Source organism: Sinohyriopsis cumingii, chromosome 6 (genome assembly GCF_028554795.1).
Source record: "Sinohyriopsis cumingii isolate HCF-2022 chromosome 6, ASM2855479v2, whole genome shotgun sequence".
Classification (NCBI taxonomy): Eukaryota; Metazoa; Mollusca; class Bivalvia; order Unionida; family Unionidae; genus Sinohyriopsis; species Sinohyriopsis cumingii.
The window spans coordinates 103,688,703-103,708,184 of NC_142966.1; the positions used below are offsets into that span (position 1 = coordinate 103,688,703).

Genomic DNA, 19,482 nt, shown 5'->3' on the forward strand with positions numbered 1-19,482 from the left:
ATGTGGAGTTAAATAATATCGTTTGTGAAATTTGTTTAGCGTGGGGTCATCTAAAGAAGGTTCAAACTCAAACTAGGTATATATACAAGATGCCGCATTGTGTGGAAAACGAAGCGCATGCTTCATACTTCATGTATACACATATTTTCTTATACTTAATTCGTAGTTAAGGTACATGGAATAATGTCAATACGTAGTACGCATGATTACGACTTTGGACCGATTCTGAACACAATAAAATCCATGTCTTTTGTTTAACCATTACTCAACTACCAATTCGCAGTTAAATTCAACGAGGATTCTACGGCCCGGTAGAGACTCTCCTGTCTGTTTTTCAGTCAGTTATGATGTCGCGACCAGCTTGGAAGCAATCTTGGGCTTCTGGGGAACGGAAACCCCAGCGAAACAGGTACGTGCTCAATTACCACATGGCAGTTTTCAAAGACACAAGACCGTATCCAACCGAAAATGAGATATTCAAATCTAGTGTGGATTCTCAATAAGCCATTTGTTCGCACTATATCCATATTCCCGTCAGTACATTTGCGAACGTCGCCATATGGGGATCGTTGAGACGTTGAGAGACATTAGACTGTACTCCAACTTGTGCGCTCGTTAAAAGAGGGAAGAACCTCTAGTGACATTCTAATTTTGGATTGTGAAAGAATACTTCTTGAGAACTTTTTCTGGGTGAGTGTGATAGGTGACACTCGAGAATCAGAGAGAGGGAAGAAGCGTTGACAGCACGTAGCAGGTCTATTTAGTCGCAAGCAATTTGTGTGGAGGAGCAGTGCCGGAAGTAAGGGTGAAAGAGATTAAGTGTCAGAAGGACGGATCGGGAAGCGCGATGAGCCCACGTAGTCAAGGGTACCGCAAGTAGCAAAAGAGAAACAAGAGCCAGACAGATGAGCAACAGAGCAACAGAGACAACAGTAAAAGGAAACACTCTCATTAAAGATCTTACATTTATATCATGAGAATAAACAACTGTGAATTGTAATTTTTTGTGTCTCTTCGGGAACAATGCAACTGAGAAATTTGTCGATAAAATTGTTCAATAAATTTATTTTATTAAATTGTTTCATCTTTAACCTTGAGTTATTTATAGACCTAGGCCGTCGACTCGGCTAACTGGGGACATGGAGCTAATAAAATTTTCATTGTCCGTCTTCTCCGGTGTTAGAAATAATACTGCAAGAGGCAGTTAACACAAAAAAGAAACCTCACTTTAAAATGTCAAACTCCAAAATTTCACAAAAGACACAAGCTCCATATGGACACTAAAATCATATATTAAAGCGAAATGGGTCAAATACAAAATAGTCTGAAACTGAATCACTACATCAAACTTGTAAACGTGTAATATCACTGACATCGGAGAAAGTATTTAAAAATATTTGCCCTGATGGTCATCTTGCTCTATCCCGCTGCAATCTCCAGAATATGAAGAATAAATTAGGATCTGGTAACCGAACGCTAAAGAACTAAATTCGTCACGGTGCTTAAATCGACAAATATCAAATTTAACGCTGCCAGTTGCAAGAGTGTATAAATTTAAATTACAACGTTCGCTTGAATTTTGTTATTTCAGCAAACAGAACGGAGTACCAGATACAAAATCAAAATCAACTTCGTATTTTTCTTTTTTTGTTTCAATCAGAGACTGTATATGGGGTTAATATTTTCGTGTAAAGAAATATAAACAGGAATGCCAGTTTCTGAGATATTTCAGAGCAACTAATACAGTTTGTCATTATGGACACTTCAAAATATTTAATGACCTACCCACTTATTCCTTCTCGACCCTTTTATCAGCCTGCTTTCCATTCATTGTCAGGTACAGTTAAAATATTGATAAACATTGGTTCCCTCACAATTTCAAAGATTGAGCAGGACCTCGTTTAAAGATATGGTATTAAATACCATTCTTATTAATATGGTATTTTAATGCAAAAATAGTTTTTTGCACGAACCTTTTCATCTTAAGAAAATAAAATACATTCAAAAGTTTTGCCGAAGAACCAGCTTTTCCTAATTTCATAACAGTACACACAAATAAAATTTTAAGTATCGTTTTTATGTTTACCTAAATATATGTTAATGATGATTGCTTTTTTAAAATGAACGTTTACTGCGCAGCTCGAACGCTGTGATAATTTTATGATAACTACGTCAGTACAACGTAACATTTAGCGAAGTATATTGCTTATAGTATTTTATGATGGAAACGGAAACGTATTATGCTCTTGTAATAACCAGTATACCACCAGACTAGATAATGTGCTCTTATTATCATGCAAATTATACAAAATAATTTGTTTTTGGAGGGGGGTGTTTTGTTTATTTCATTTGCCACTCATGTCAATGCGATATTGTATGAAACATAAGTAATACAGCTAATTTCAAAACAATTTGTTGAAAATGATGCTTATATCTAATTTCATTTGTACATCATATATGCCGTCAGTTTGCTAAGGAACGGACGTTGGACAAGAATGACCGTCAAATTTACCACTTTGTGTGTTGCAACCAGAGCTCAATTTTTTGGACTTAATTTGAAGCATAAAAAATCGTTAAGTTCTTAAATTACACAATTCGTATACAATAGGAAGAGATAAAGGAATAATAGCGATAGAAATCTCTGTACACACGTGTATCCGAGAGAAATAGAGAGAGACAGACAGAAAGTGAGGATCATACAACAAGATAGTCTGAGCGGAAAATATTATACATATATTTACCTAAGTATTTTACAGCGTATAAATATTCACGTTTAATAAATTGTATTATTTTGTACAAGATTGGTTTCTAACAATAATAAGAATCAATTTAAGATTTATGAATGAGACTATAAAGGACAGATTGAGTCAAAATGATATTCATATTCGATCCCATTTGTTTACACTAAGTTCACGTTTCCTTTTAGGCCGTATTCCAGTAATATTCTCTGTAGCACATCGGGAAGAGCCCTCTATAGTTAAACATAAGTACTAAATAGTTACAATTATTCATAGTGCCTATCCTTCTTACAATTTTGGTACAAATCATAACTTTTGGGTTTTATTAATATTTAAAAATATATTCCATATTATACAATATGCATGTAAATTATTTAAGAATCATTGTATACCGTATGATGTATCTGAAGATATCACTGTATCATCAACAAACAATCAAAGAAATAAACTAATATCTTCTAAAATGATACCCTCCTCTATATTTGATTCGAATGCAGCTTGTTTTCCTATCATTGTAATGAAGAACAAATATAAGTGGTACTATGCAGTCTCCTTGCAGAAGCTCAAGTGAACACTCGAAATAATCTCAATGTGAGCTTCAGTGTACTACATATCACTGCACTGAACTATAAGTAAATCTTATTATCGTTGCAATCTTCAACGTCACACCGCATATTACCAGTTTATTTCATAGACTTGTACTTTCTGCATAATCAAATGATTCTGAAAATTGATAAAGCCGCAGAATAAGTTTTCTTTTCATCGATTAGATTTTATACAAAATAATTTAATATAAAGATGGCATCTACAGTACTATTCTTCTTAAAACCAAAGTATGCAGCAGTAATATTGTATTTAATTGCCAAGAAGGCAGTTTTTGATTGAATATACTAGTAAAAACGTTTTCTGTGCAGCGGTGAAATATTTCGCTCTGTAATTATTTGCTACGGATGGACCACCTACTTCAAACATTGGTATAACAAGACCTTTGAACAAGCTTGATGGAAAAATACCGCTGGTGCTAAATGTCATTTTAAACAGTTTGATAAACTTTGGTATGACTCAATGTATTCATTCAACATTGTGTCTGGACCTTGTGCATTTTTGTACATTTATTGTTAACAACTTTTACAACTGAGCTAAATTCTTCAATTTTAAATGAAGCATCTAACTCTGCAAATATCGGTTCGCTTAAATTCTCAGTTATACCTTCGACTTGCATTTGCATAATCAACTCAAATGACCAGTATTATGGTCTGGTAATGCTGGTGCCAGTTTCTTAAAATGTTCATAAAAATCACAATGCTCAGAAATATTCCCAAACTCATGTGACTCTCCTTTTCATAAATTATTCTGCAGATCCTATTGTTTTCTATTTTCCCCTCTATTTACATAGGATTTGAAAGAATTATAATTATTAAAAGCACATTCATATAGTTTCCTTTTTCTTCATTCGCAATGAAATCAACGGGCATTACACATTAAATTTACCATCCAATAAAAGTTCCGTCTCTTTCCCTTCAAAATATCTTTTGCGTTTTTGTTAATAAAGAGCGTAAAAGTCGAATTCTTTCATCCGTTCAGTTTTGGTCTATAAGTCTAATCGTGCTCCTATTACAGTGTTATTTCAATTTCTCAATGTCTTGTCGTATAAAGAAAAGAAAACCTATTATAAACTCTGGATTCCATTTCAGTTGTAGCATTGTAGATTTCATATATTTCTGACGATTAATTGCGGTTTTTAACGAGAAATAAAATGCACCATGATTTGAAACTTCTGTAAAGCTATGTACTCTGAAGATTTTAGAGATTGAAAAGTTATTCTCAATAGCCGAGACGTAGCCAGTTTTACTTCTCTTTTTGTTGTGAAACATATGAACTGATCTTTATATGCAATCAAGTGACAATTAATTTTACTCTAGACTCTCTGCATTTGTTTCTCAGTAATGAACTTTCCATTGTGTCAAATAATCGTAAATCATATTTTTTCTGAAGTACATTCAAAGATTTCTTCACGGTGAAATGATTGTAATATGTTACATAGCATTTATTCAGAGACAGGACTATAGACAATGCACTGGATTGTGTCACATATTTCACTGGTGGATCATCATCATTGATTTGATTTGCGTCATGTCCTTACTATGGTAGCCTCAAAATGATCCCTCCCTCTGCTGTGTTAGAATTGAACTGACGACTTTTTTCAATGTCACTAACGCTGTTGTCAATTGCATATACTGTACAATAGACTGTGTCCACCTTAGGATCAATGTTATATTTTTTCTTTGATCTTTCTTCATTGTAGACAACTTCTAAAAAATCTACTCAAGTATAGTATTGATCAACTGATCACCTTGTCTTGCTGGTGGCGAATGTGTACAATCCCGTATAATTTAATCCATAATCACGAGGTGGGGTGTGTGGCGGAGACCGAAGATGATAGTCATGCACTGGGTTTTATCTGTGTGTTATATACTGGGTTGGATATTGGTGAATACTGAAATACTGTTAATAGTGTGGTTATTGACCACCATGTGACTGATTGAGAAGCATAATTATTATTTTCCTTCTCCTGACTGGCAACACTCGGAGGGTGATATGACCACTGTTACCCAAATGAGCGGTTTTATCGATATCCACTTTTTCCAATTTTTTTTTCAGGATCATCTGTTTACTTTTATTAATGAACTCTGAATGTGTTTTTGATAACGACCTAATAATTACTTACTTGATATGTTACCTGATCATCCTCTATAAATTTATTCATAAATTTGGACAAGGAAAAGATATTTAAATCCGCAAAATCAAATGCATACTACATTATCGGAGGTAAATATTGGTTACCGTCTTCCATGGTGTCCTTCCATGTTTCTTCACAAAATTTTCGATAGGTTGATTGCAATAATACTTCTGTGAAAGAAATTAATAAAGTCCACAACACCATTGTGAATTCTTTAATGATTTACGGTATGGCATAACCCAAAGTATATCTTAATAAATGTGTCACATAAAATCTCTTTCATCTACATACCGTTTTCTTTGTGTATATGATACACAATGTCTATGATTTTTAGCCCGTGCAAATTACAATTTTTTTAAAAATACATATGCATCCATTGGTTTACCGGCAATTTATGATAGAGTACGTTTTTTCTTTGCCGTTTTCTTTAATGTCCTTCACATGCATTTAAATATCCAACTGTCCGTATTGCAAGGAAAAGAACAACAACGTGTAGGTTTGTAAACTATTTTCTATCGTACAGACACGTATGTATACAAAATATTGATTGTATGCAAGTAGTAAACATTCATTTCACTACCGAATATCATTAATAATGTGATATACTTTAATTCAAACTGATCCCACATTTCAAGTCACAATAATGAACTGTTACATTAACTAACAAATGAATGTTAGTATAGTTCCTTTAATTTAAACACTTGTTAAACAAAATCGTGTGTCAACACATTAACAGTCTTAAATACAAACTTTATGAGCAATAAGAGACGTCAGATATGTAATTAATACTGAAATGGGACAGGTGGAAACGTACATCCAAACATATGACACACTGTTGAAATTGGAATATGATTTATGTTTATATTAGACAGCTGCACTAATGTCAATCCTTATGGCAGAATCAAGAGTTCCGTCACATGATCGGAAGTAAACAGGAAGGTGCAGTTTCACTACCTGAACCGAAAACAACATTTTTTCCTAACTGTTGTTTGCACATTCCTTTTTATTTATGCATATATAGGGATGACTTTTTCATATCTGCTCAGAACATCCAAATAGACCTGTGCCGTCAGTAAGGAAACAGGACGAATAGAAAGGAAAAAACCTTGTTCATTACACAATAGTGAAGTAAGTAAATTTTAACGCTGAAATTAAGTGTCCACACTATGTGAGTAATACATAGCTTAAATATTAGTACTGCTATTCGTGCCACAAGCCACTGTTAACAATCACTCCTGTCTTGATCAGTGAAACTACGCATCGTACGGAAGTGCGAAATCTAGGGAGTCCATTGTATATGCCTCAGGTTATACCAGATTGGTAGAGACTTTTTCTCATTACAAGACCTGAAACTAATTTCGATTCAGTCTAAGTTACGTTCATGTTAGTGGGTCCTGAGGTATTTGACTGCCTTCACATTTAATCCATATATGCTCTTGTGCTTTTCATACATTCAAATATTGTTTTGATTTAAGTGGTTGGTGCCTGTCGAATAATCTATACAACATTCTAAATTGATATGATGACTTCAAGATATTGCACGTTAGTTTCGGATCTTAAGCTGTCTTTTTAAATTTTTCTTTCAATAGCTCCACATGATCCTTCATTTTACTTTTCTTTAATTGTGGCAAACATGTCCAAAGTTGTCAGCAAACAGGATAGAAAAACAAACGCATGACAAGTAGCAGAATAACGAGATGACTGAGGTTTCAATTTTTAAACTATGTTTAATATTGGTTTCAGAAATGATGAAAATATCTGCTATCAAAACTCTCACTCTTCTGGGGGTGTTAGCATTTGCTTATGCTGCAGGTTATAGTACTGGAGGTGGAGGCTATGGCGGAGGCTTTGGCGTAGGTTATGGCGGATTCAGTGGTGGTGGTTATGGCGGCAACTCATTTGGCCAGAAAGGATACGGATCTGGAACCAGCAGCGTTCTTCTTCTTCCTGTCGCGTCGGGCAAGGGAATCGGTGGAATAGGCGGTTTTGGTGGAGGAGGCGGTGGATTTGGGGGTGGCGGTGGATTTGGAGGTGGTGCTGGATTTGGCGGAATTCTAAGTTTAATTTTTCCACGTAAGCACAAGATCTTTTTGTCGTTGTATTTATCAATTAATTATCTGCAATCCGATTATTCAAATTGCATAACCATCTATTTAGCTTTATTCGACCTCCAACCCTGTATCTGTCAAAAATCATAGAATTAATTATCTAGCATGTATTTATTTTCCCGTTCCGTTCTTTCTTTATATATGTTTGCCTATTTATATATCCATTTATTTGTTCAATGTCCTTTCATTTTTATATATCTGCATAGTTTATTTAAATATTTAGGTATATTATTTTATATCCGACTATATATTCGGCTGTACTTCTGCTTACGAGTTTTGTACCAAAAAAGATTCTTTCTCATCTGTCTTTTTATCAATATAGTGACATATAATTATCTGTCAGCATCTGATTCAATCCAGACATCTTTGATTCTTTCTCTTTCCATTTCTATTGTAGCGTCTTCTTGTGCTGCCTTTGAGAGTTTATGTCAAAAGTATTATACACATCCTCCTACAGTAGATACTTCTTCAAATTATGTTTCTCCTCCTTTGATTGACAATATGGGCATCTTCACATAGCTTATTTCAATACTTTCATAACGGACGTTAATACGGTTGATCCTTCGTTTACTAGTTTTCTGTTTTTTATTTTGTTTTCTAGCTTAAGTGAAACATTTTATGTTACGTTTCAAACGGCTCATAAAAAGGTACACAGAAGAACTGTTTTTGAAGTAATGCATTTTTTTTAAATTTGTGCCCTGTCACACCTTTTCAACTTTTGTTTCTCAGCATTTAATTAGTACCAGATAGCTGCTATTTGCTGATATAACTTTAAATGGAACTACGTATAAACATGCATTTTAAACTCAATGTAGGCCTTAGTTTTCAAATTATTAACGATATATTCAATGCTTTCATAAACTTGTTTCTTTCAGTGATTATTCTTATTATTATTCTACCCCTAATAACGAATATAATCCCAGGCACAGGCTAGAAATAAGGTAATACACACCTCTCTCCCAACCACGCAAAATCACACATACACAGCTATATATATATATATATATATATATATATATATATATATATATATATATATATATATCTTGTTGAAATGCGGTGCAATATTTAAAATGTGATATATGAAGCATTAAAAGCAGTACGATATATAAAAGTATAATCAACATATATTATATCGCCTTTCCGAATATTCTCGCACTGAACCAAATAGCAGGAATTGTTAGTAAGAGAGGCCATTCCGGACCTGTCCAAGCGCACATGCTTGTAGTGTCATGATGGGCTGAACTCAATAAACAATTTATTTCCTCTTTAGGCTTCAACTCTGCCTTCTATTGATGAAATGTAGCGCTTTTGACTTGTTTCTTATTCTCCACGGAATGTAATATATAATTGATTTGAGTCTCAGAAGCAGGATCAGATGATTGGTTCAATTAATGTAATGATATTTTACATGTGTGTCACTAATTGTTTTGGCTATTTAAACAAATTTAATATCTTTTGGATAAACATCTGAGTAAAGGTTCATTAGTGCTATTAGAGTCATCCAATTTTTTATATCTTCAATTGAAAATTGTAGGAATGGTTGACAAACTTTTAACTTTATATGAATATATAGATAATAAATGCATGATTATTTCATATATATATATATATATATATATATATATATATATATATATATATATATATATATATATATATACACTCGGGGATGTGAAATGTTGATTCTCACCGGTAACATGAAAGGCGGCATGAAACTAATATCAATATTGTTAATATGCAGTTCAATATTTAAAAGGAGATATATGAAGCACTAAAAGCAGTACGATATATAAAAGTATAATCAGCATATATTATATCTCGTTTCCGAATATTCTTGCATTTGAATGAAATAGCAGGAATTGTTAGTAAGAGAGGCGTTTCCGGTCCTCTCGAACCGAGCATGCTTGTAGTGTCATGATGGGCTGAACTGAATAAACAATTTATTTCCTCTTCTGGCTTCAACTCTGCCTTCTATTGATGACATTTAGTGGATAAACATGTGAGTAAAGGTTCATTAGTGCTATTTGAGTGATCCAATTTTCCATCTTGAATTGAAAATTGTGGGAATGGTTGATAAAATGTTAAGTTATATATATATATATATATATATATATATATATATATATATATATATATACATATATATAATAAATGCATAATTATTGCATAAAGTACTCTTTTTTATGCTTGCAGGTTATTAATTAGACTGAAATTTTAATTATGTAATAACGAAGAACCTGCATCATCAACGACATCGCGTCACATTTCGTGTCATACTGTCGGAAATAAAACAAATCAGTTTGTGCATTCCTTATTTGCTGCCTTTTTCCTTAATATTAGTGTTCATGTTTGTTTTAATACAGGCTGATTAATAGAATAGTGTACAATACAGTTCCATAATATATATATAGAAACTGTACATTGAGTATATACAGTCATCTAAACCACAGATGGTTTTTATTATTTGAACTATGTTTTGTCAGAGTTCTGGAATGGAACAATTTTCTTTTTAATCTCTTCTCTGCCATTTTGGTTGTGGTCTCGTGAGTTTCAGGCCATTTGGACATGCAACCGTGGTATATATTGGGTTCAACAGAAAAAAGATGGTGGCTGTCATTATTAGCCGTAATTTTATACGATGAAAGGTGCAGGGACAATAGGTCGCGATATTTGTTTCTACTCTATCCATTGTCTCAAATTATCAAGATGTTTTGTGGCTGACTTCTCCTTGATAGGAACCTTTAGATACCTTTGGCCGTAGCAAAACCAAACACGCTCCTGATGCGACGAGAAGAACATAATCATAAAATATTTCAACTCATTCATCTGCAGAGTGCTACAACTGTGTAACTGCATTTTCGCATGTGTTCCAATTTACGTGATTATTTGGCAGTGACAGAATTCGTACAAACTCCATGCACACAACATCCAATGTGCCATGCCGTGTATACAGTTTAATCTGACGGAGCGAAAACTGCCACATCACTGTAGTCAAGTATACCTTGTTAATATCAATTCCTACTTAAACCAAGTAAATAAATAATGTTATAATACAGTAATATTTTAACTTTAACGTTATCTTGGTTGTTACTTAGCACTGCGTCACTACAGCGGATGTTGTCACTTTGAATCGGGATGAAAATTATAGGTTCCTATACTTGACATGGTTCTTTGGATGTACTACTGTTCCACTATGATGCCAATTGCTCTGGGCTCTTTGTAAAATGTGATAAACAGTGTTCTTCATACGCTAATGATTTTTATGTATTGTATTGTATTGTTTCTGATGCCTCTGTTTTTATTTGTTTGTTTGTTTGTCTGGGATGGAGTAGAGGTAGGGTGGGTGTTTGTTTCCTACCAGACACGAATATATGGAATTATAAGACTTCATTAGTTTCCATTGATCAGGAATTGTTTATTTCCGATGAGGTTAAATTTTGAAAATGAGGTTTTGTACACAAGGTACACTATAATTAAGGATCACTCCGCAACGTAGTGGCACAAAGCAACATACCTTGTTGGTTTTAAATCATGTATATTTGTTATTTAGCATCCCTGAATCAAATTGTTCGATTCTAAACATCACATAATAATGTATGTGGTAATTATTTATAATATAATCTACGATGAATACCTAAATGAGCACATGTTCAGAGCATCGACCACTAGAAAACGTTCTGCAATACTCATCCCATTTGCCTAATTTAACACGGTGGAATCAGGTTTGTATGAACTAGCATCTTGCCTCTCTACTTTTAGAGAAAATGAACCATACAAATAAATTAACTATTTAGAACACACCGCCTTCCTGTACGTCTACCTGACTGAAAATGAATGCAGTACTTTTTTCGGAAAAAGATCATGTGACAGGGTTCTTGATGCACCATCTACTTATAAGGTGTTCACTAAGCGCACGAAGAAAAAGGTGCATGGTGTTTATACTATTAACGTAAAAGAATAAACAAGAATCGGTAGAATATCTTAGGAACCCACCTTACATTGTAAGTTCAGGAGGCCATATACAAGTGAAACCAATATTTAACAAATCTCCAGACGATTTAGATGAAAATAAAATTACACAACTACTAATTCGCAGCTTAATTAAATGGGGATTCTAAGGCCAGGTAGGGACTCTTCTGTCTTTATTGCAATCAGTGATGACGGGAAGAACCTCTAGTGACATTCTAAGTTTGGATTTGTAACGAAGACTTCCTGAAAAGGTTTTCCGGGTGAGTGTGAGAGGCGACACTATACGATCGAAGACAGAGATGAAGCGTTGAGAGCGTTTAGGAGGTCGTTTTTGTCGTAAGCAATTTATGTGGACGCGCAGTACTGGAGGAAGCGTGGAAGAGAATAAGTGTCAGAAGGACGGATCCGGAAGTAACATGAGCTCACGTAGTCAAGGGTACCGCATATACCAAAAGAGAAACAAGAGGTAGACAGATGAGTAACAGAGACAACACTGAAGGAAACACTCTCATTTTAGACCTTGAATTCATATCATGAGAATAGGCAACTGTGAATAGTAAGTGATTGTGTTTGTTCGAGAACAATGCAGTTGAGAAATTTGTCGATAAAATTGTTCAATAAATTCCATTTATTTAATTCAATTGTTTCATCTTTACCCTTGAGTTGTTTATACACCTAGACCGTCAGCTTGGATAACTGGGGTCACAGAGCTATTTAAATTGTAATTGTCCACCTTCTCCGGTGTTAGAAATAATGCCGAAAGAGGCATTTTACACACGAAAAAGAAAGCTCACTTCTAAACTGTCAAAACTCCAAAATTGCACAGAAGAGACATGCTCCATATGGACACTGAAATCATATACTGAAAGCGAAATTGGTCAAATAGAAATTAGGCTCAAAGTGAATCACTACATTACAATAGTAAATGTGTAATATCACTAACATCGGAGAAAGAATTTTCAAAATGTTTGCCCTGATGGCCATCTTACTCCCTCCAGCTGAAACCTCCGGAATATCAATAATAAATTACAATCTGGAAACTGAACGCTAAAGAACAAACAGCAGCAAGGTGTTTAAATCGATTGATATTACATTCAACGCTGCCAGATGCAATAGTGTATACATTTAAAATTACAACGTTAACTTGAATTTTGTTATTTCAGAAAACAGAATGTGTACCAGATACAAAACCAAAATCAACTTCGTATTTTCTTGGTTTAAAGCAGAGCTTAAAGATAGGTCCTTTACATCTAAGCATGTTTTCTTTAAAAATCATACTTTAGGGTGACAAAGTCATGGGTTCTTTGGCTGATTTATTAATGAACCTTTGAGAATAATTGTTAATATTTTTCCTTCAAATATGTATCATCAATTCCTTCTTTTTCCTGAATAAATTGAAAGGTGACTGTTATTCGAAATTTTGATTTAGACAATGATTTATGTTTTCATGTTTAGTTTAAAACGCCTAGAATTAAAGCGAGAAAGAACAAAAGTGTATAGCTTTTCTCTATTCGATCTAAAATATGTGATCCCACTGACTGAAGCTGTAAAATAGTAATATTGTACACTCCATAATATATTGTATTATGAAAATCATATCCGTAATATATAGTTGTGAAGGGGCAAATTTATGGCGGTCTATTCACAATTAATTAGATTTATGGGACAGGTGCGTAACAAATCGCCATACTGCCATGATTGGTAATGTTTTATCGAGGGGAGAATGTTATTTTTAATTAAGCATTCGTTTATTTAGCTAACAGAAGACTGGTGGAGACACAATCTTTCATTGCAGAGTGTAAATGTCAGAATTGAAAGATTTCAGAACACTGTTCCTCATATTGCAAGTTCAAGTTGACGACGACTTTGGCGGCTCTGGAAAAAGACATAAAAATTACGTTCAAAGAATTTCATGCACTACATTTATTAATATGAGTTACGAGAATCTGTGAATTCACCGAATTTAAAAGATTTCACGTATGATCAAGGTTGAGCGTGTATTGACTGAAATGACGTAGTAAGATATCTAATGTAACTCATCCATTCTCTAGTATAAATTGAGGCTCGCACAGAACCGTTATAATAATAATAATAATAATAATAATAATAATAAGGACTTTTTATAGCGCCTAATCATTAGAAGCTCTAAGCGCCTTACAACATTAGACAAAACCTATAAGATACAAACATATAATAATATTATTACAAAAACAAACATCATGAAATTAGAAAAACATTAAAAAATAGAAAACATGCTGAGAATATTTCAGGTATTAGGTCTTTATGTTTGTTCTTGCACTCGAAATAAGTGAGTTTTGAGAGCACTCTTGAATGTGATCACTGTGGTTTTGTGTCTAAGTTCAGTGGGCAATTCATTCCAAGATTGCTTGACCTTGGTATGCAAAAGAACGCTGTCCAAATGACTTTGTTTTCATAGTGGGAATAATCAGTATACGATTGTCAGAAGAGGAGCGTAAGTATCTTGCTGGTCTATACACATGGGTGAGATTGGATAGGTATGTAGGGCTAGAGTCCGACAGTGAAACCTAGCACAGAGAAAAAATTTTGTGTTTGATTCTGGATCGAATTGATAGCCAGTATAGGGTACAGAGCAGCGGGGAGGTGTGCTCTGATTGTGGTACTCTAAGTATGATCCGAGCAGCTGTGTTTTGAACTTTTTGAAGTTTCTGGAGTAGATATTGAGATGAACCAGACATAATTCAATTACAGTAGTCCAGTCTTGAAAGTACTAATGAGCACACAAGTGTTTTAGTGGCATCAACTGAAAGATATTTGCGAATTGAGCTGATGCGTCTCAGCTCAAGATATGCAGCCTTGCATATGTTCATGACATGTTGGTGCAATGTGAGATTACTGTCCAGAGTAACACCTAGGTTTCGTACTGATTGTGTGAATTTGATGTTGGCGTTGCTGATATTTATTGTTTGAGGTAAAGGATGTGAATGAGAAAGTATTTGTGTTGTGATCAGAATGGCCTCAGTTTTATCATCATTCATCTGCAGCTTGTTATATGGCATCCATAATTTCACATCAGAAATGCACCTCTCTACACCTTGGATGGCAGCATCAACTTCGGTTGGGTGGCTAGATTTGTATATTTGGGTGTCATCAGCGTACAATTGGTGAGACACTGGATGATGATATATGACACTTGAGAGCGACTGAGTGTACAGAATTAAGAGAACAGGTCCAAGAACAGACTCCCCCTGGAACACCACAACCTAGATCAACTGGGCTGGAATGTATTCAATTTGCAGACAGAATTTGTGTCCTGTTGACCAATTTGGTACTTAAACCACGGTATGGCTGTATGATGAATGCCAAATACGTGCTGGAGACGGTGAAGTAATATATCATGGTATATTGTGTCAAATGCTGCAGACAAATCAAGGAGGGTGAGGACTGTAATCTTTCCGCTCCCAACGCAGAGAGAATGTCATTAACTACTTTTAGACGAGTAGTTTCAGTCTTGTGGCAAGGGCGATATGCAGATTGTACATTGCTAAAAAGACTGTTTGAATTTAGATGAGATACAAGCTGGGATAGAACAATCTTTTCTAAGATTTTTTATATGAATGAGAGATTAGAAACTGGGCGGTAGTTCTTTAAATCGTTATGGACTAGTGTTGGTTTCTTCAGCAGAGGCTTTACAAAGGCAGTTTTGAAAAATGATGGGAATTCCACGGATGAGAGAGAGGTATTAATAACATTATTTAGTGAAGGCAATACTGGATCTAAGCACTCAAGTAGCAGTGACGATTTGAATTGGATCAAGTTCACATGACTTTGGTGCACTCTTCATCACGATTGTACGTACGACATCCATAGAGACAGGTTCAAATGCTACTAATGGTTGCCGCTCAAATTCTGTATCCCAACTGTATGGTGACGACGAGTCAATTGAAATTGTGGTGTCATGCTTATCTCTAATGGATTGCACTTTGTCACGGACGAAATTTGCAAACTTATCTGTAGGGTCGACTGGAGAGAAGGTAGTTGGAAGTGGTGTTGATTTGTTCCTTAACATTAGCTTGTTATTAATCTCGTAGAGCTCTTTTCAGCTAGAACTTTCCATGATCTTAGTAGTGTAGTGGGCTCATTTTGCTGCATGGGCTATATTTGCGACATTCTTCTTAGCGACTTCATATATTTGCTTATGAATAGTGAGTCTGGTGGAAAGCCAGAGCCTCTCTGCTTTACGGCGGTCTCTTTTAGCAGTGCGAGGCTGGTCCCTAACACTGCTATACCATGGAGAACACTTTTGAATTGATACTCTGCACTTGGTAGCTGGGGCATGTTTGTCAAGCAATGAACGCAGACAGTTATCGAGTTGTTCTGCGGTAGGAGGTAAGCAAGTTGTTAGGTTAGCTTGGATGTCGTGTATTAGTTTGGTTCTATTTATCATACGGTGGTTTCTCTTAGTGGCAGATAAAGATGGAGGGTTAGGGACTGATACGTCAAGATGGCATATAATGCAGAGGTGATCTGATGCATGGTCATGGGATACCAGGGAGGACCGTAGAATGTAATTATCAGGTCTATGAAGAATCCAGTCTAAAATATGACCATGGGTGGGTTGGTTAACTGACTACTTGAGGTGGTAAACATTAATGGAATCTATGAGTTTTTATGTATTTGAGTTTCCGGGACAGTCTAAGTTAAAGCTGAAATCTCCAAGAATAATCAGGTTGTCACCTATCGAATTTCCATAGTCCAGGAGATTCGGAAACTGCTCCAAAAAGAGATAGTCAGCCAGCTTGTTTTCTTCTACTAGGAGGAGGGCGGTATATGCAGAACAAATGGACTGACCTTTCCTCCAATGTGAGTGTGGTTTGGACTAGTTCAAACGATGTGTGGTCGAAATTGAATGTTGTGGTGTGGTTAAGACGTTTTATCATGGAGTTCTTTGTGATTACAGCAATTCCACCTCCGCTAGAATTACGGGGGAATGACTTGATGGAGTAACCAATGGGTGTTAGATCGGCACACTTGGGCTCATCGCCTGATGTTTTTAGCCATGTTTCTGTCAGGAAAAATATGTCAACATTTTGGTCGTTGATAAAATTAACTATTTCTGTGCGCTTATCGGGTGGTCCTACTGACTGGGCATTGAATAATGCAATGCGCAGAGGCATTTCTTGGATAGTTGACACAAAGGTTGACGAATTAATAGGGATTTGAATTAGGCTATCTAAAGTAACGGTCGAATTATTTTTAAATGGTTGTGCCTAAATAAGGGAGATAACTATGATTCTTCTTCCTGTTCTACGCCGGCCAGCTTTGAAACAAAGTTTCTTTTTTCGCTTCTGTTTACATTTAGGTAATGATGAATGTAGTCCCAGTTCGTTTTGTCTAGAGCACAGTGTAGTGAGGAGAGCCAAGGAGTGATCATTTAAAGCAATTAATGAGGGTCCATCGTAGCAAACGGTTTGACTGGCGAGTATCACGTGATGGCGGTTTGTCCAAAGACAGTGGAGCAAGACATACGAATTTAGCAGCTAAAACATAATGAACACAATAACGAAGACGAAAACATGCAATAAGCAAAAATATCATGAAAACGGCACTAAAAAACGAAACAGCTGCTTAAAGTCGGTTTAGCGATAGCAGCTATCTTCTCTCAGCATGTTGCCTCATGTGGTGTTAATGTGTTGTGTTAATGCGTGATTAAGTAGCCAATAATCTAACGAGGGTCATTATTTGACATGTGGATACGACTAATAGCCTTAGAATATGTTTACCACCGATAGTAAGATCTGATATCGAGAGGTTGATAATGCAATCCACTGTTATCATAAACAACAGAAAATTTAGGTTGTCTGTATTTATATTTTTTAAAAGGGAGAAAATAGCTCCTGTGACATATTATCTCTACGATGTATACATTGACGTATTATTCTGAGACGTATCATGTGACGTATTATCTCTGAGACGTAATCTGAGACGTATCCTGAGATGTATAGTGCGATGTATTATCCTGAGATCCAGGTATATGTGAAACTAAGTTCTACGTACAGAGTTGGGGACCGAAAAAGACAGGACAGAATGAAGTCGAAGGAACAGCTACAGTGGAAGTGCAGTGAGCAGGGGAAGTATACTATGCATTTCTACAAGGCATTGACTTCGATCGTTCACTCGATCTTATCATAAACTAAATCTATTTGTAAAACAGATCGGCTACTTTATTTAAATATATTTGAATTTGTAATTTGGAGGAAGTTTTATTTCTAGAAGCAGAGTATATTCCTGATGTAATGAATTATCAACGTTGTTTTATGTAATTGATTAAATTGTCTTTTACATGTATGGGGGCGCTCGTGCTGGTCTGTTCTATATCTCTGCTTAGATCTCTATCTATTCCAACAATGAGTTTCACCATTTATTTACTCTAACCGGGGAATAACATCGATGGTGGTTAACCTCCAAATTAAGCGAACACCTTGAAAGAAGATAAAACCCGCCAACCCACAAACCTCTTGCAAGAAGAGGGGAATTTGTATACGGTTTCTAAAAAGTGGACCGTGGGTCGCTTACAATGGTGCAGTATCGTTCATAACTAAATTACTACGTCTATATCTAAATCTTCCCAGTTAAAATATAATGCACTATGCAATCTAAAATTGTATCGGACAAACTGATTTTTCTAGTTATGTTACGTTTGACTGTTTTCTTTTATCTAAATGAAAATCCACAGGAAAAAACAATATTTTAATTCTTTGGATTTATACAGTTACTGCTATCATGAAGTTTTTGCATTTTACATTACCTTCAGTATGCCTTATGAAAAAATACAATGAACGAAAATAACACAAAATCATCTTTTCATATTGTCTATACAAAGGGTTTTTGTCACAATGGATGCCCATACAAACGGGGTTTATAATGTCAAATATTGAAATCTGTAAGATTTTTCAAACATAAACGAATACCTAAAATGAATGTACTGTATTTCCAATTTTTGTTTGTTTTCCTTCTATCTAAGGTCAGGCTAGTCCGACTCCACATACATATATGTTCATACAATATAGGATTCTTTTCGATAATTTTCACAGACGGATATATCTTGCTTGACCTTATTAATCTTCTGATCATCTGTAACACCAAGATTCATGTACGCATGTGTAACATTTAATCTGGATTCATTACGTACTTTTAACCGCGTTTTAAAGATATGAATAACAATCAACGTATGTTTCTGTTTCGCTTTACGTTAAACATACCGTCTGTGCTCGATTTTAATGGGCCGGCAGATATGGGTTTGTGTACATTGTTTGTTATGACTACTTAGAATGAGAAACAACACTGACACTGTTATGATATTGACATTTCACCTTCACTTTACTAACATTTTGTATCCTAATAACCATATATGTCTATATAAAGGCTCAATATACTCGTTCCATCCGCCTATCTTACTCTTTACTTTTTAAGGGGGTTTCTTTATACCTGTCTATAATGGGATGATCATTCTTCACGCACATATTACATACCCACTAAACGTATTAGATGTATTGTGGCACTCAAATTCCTTAAAATGCGTTAATCACCAAGAACCATTCGCATACATTTTACATTATTATTTTACGTGGGTAAATGCTGTTCACACAATGTCCTTTCGAACATGCTTTTGTCTCCGTTTCTGTTCTCATGTCTCTCCTTAAGATTATACTAAAATTTTCTTTCCTAACATGCCTTGGTTGCAATTTGAAGTATCTGAATTTTTTTCCACATTGACAAGGCTTTCTTCGCAAATCACCCACATCTGTCAGTACTGTAATCTGCAAACCTTGGCACTATGAGTGGCTAACGGTGGATGAATAATATTGTACGAGTTGACTTCTCAACAACGACATGCCAGTCAAAGGGTTGCATTATTTGTTTCCTTTAGCTCTGGTAAGCAAGT

The 19,482-nt window shown here is 35.1% G+C and overlaps 1 protein-coding gene across 1 annotated transcript; it reads left to right on the top strand.

Moving 5' to 3' along the window:
* The first annotated feature begins 6,479 nt into the window (after window positions 1-6,479).
* LOC149797601 (uncharacterized) lies at window positions 6,480-9,896 on the top strand. Its single transcript, XM_089960439.1, has 4 exons — window positions 6,480-6,606; window positions 7,222-7,551; window positions 8,462-8,527; window positions 9,783-9,896. Exons 2-3 carry the CDS (start codon window positions 7,224-7,226, stop codon window positions 8,518-8,520), a joined length of 387 nt encoding a protein of 128 aa, XP_089816565.1. The 5' UTR covers window positions 6,480-6,606; window positions 7,222-7,223; the 3' UTR covers window positions 8,521-8,527; window positions 9,783-9,896.
* Window positions 9,897-19,482: the final 9,586 nt, after the last annotated feature.

Coding starts and splice junctions, on each gene's coding strand:
- LOC149797601 (XM_089960439.1), top strand. CDS start 7,224: ATGATGAAAATATCTGCTATCAAAACTCTCACTCTTCTGGGGGTGTTA. Junction 7,552..8,461: donor TCTAAGTTTAATTTTTCCAC/GTAAGCACAAGA, acceptor TGTTTCTTTCAG/TGATTATTCTTATTATTATT.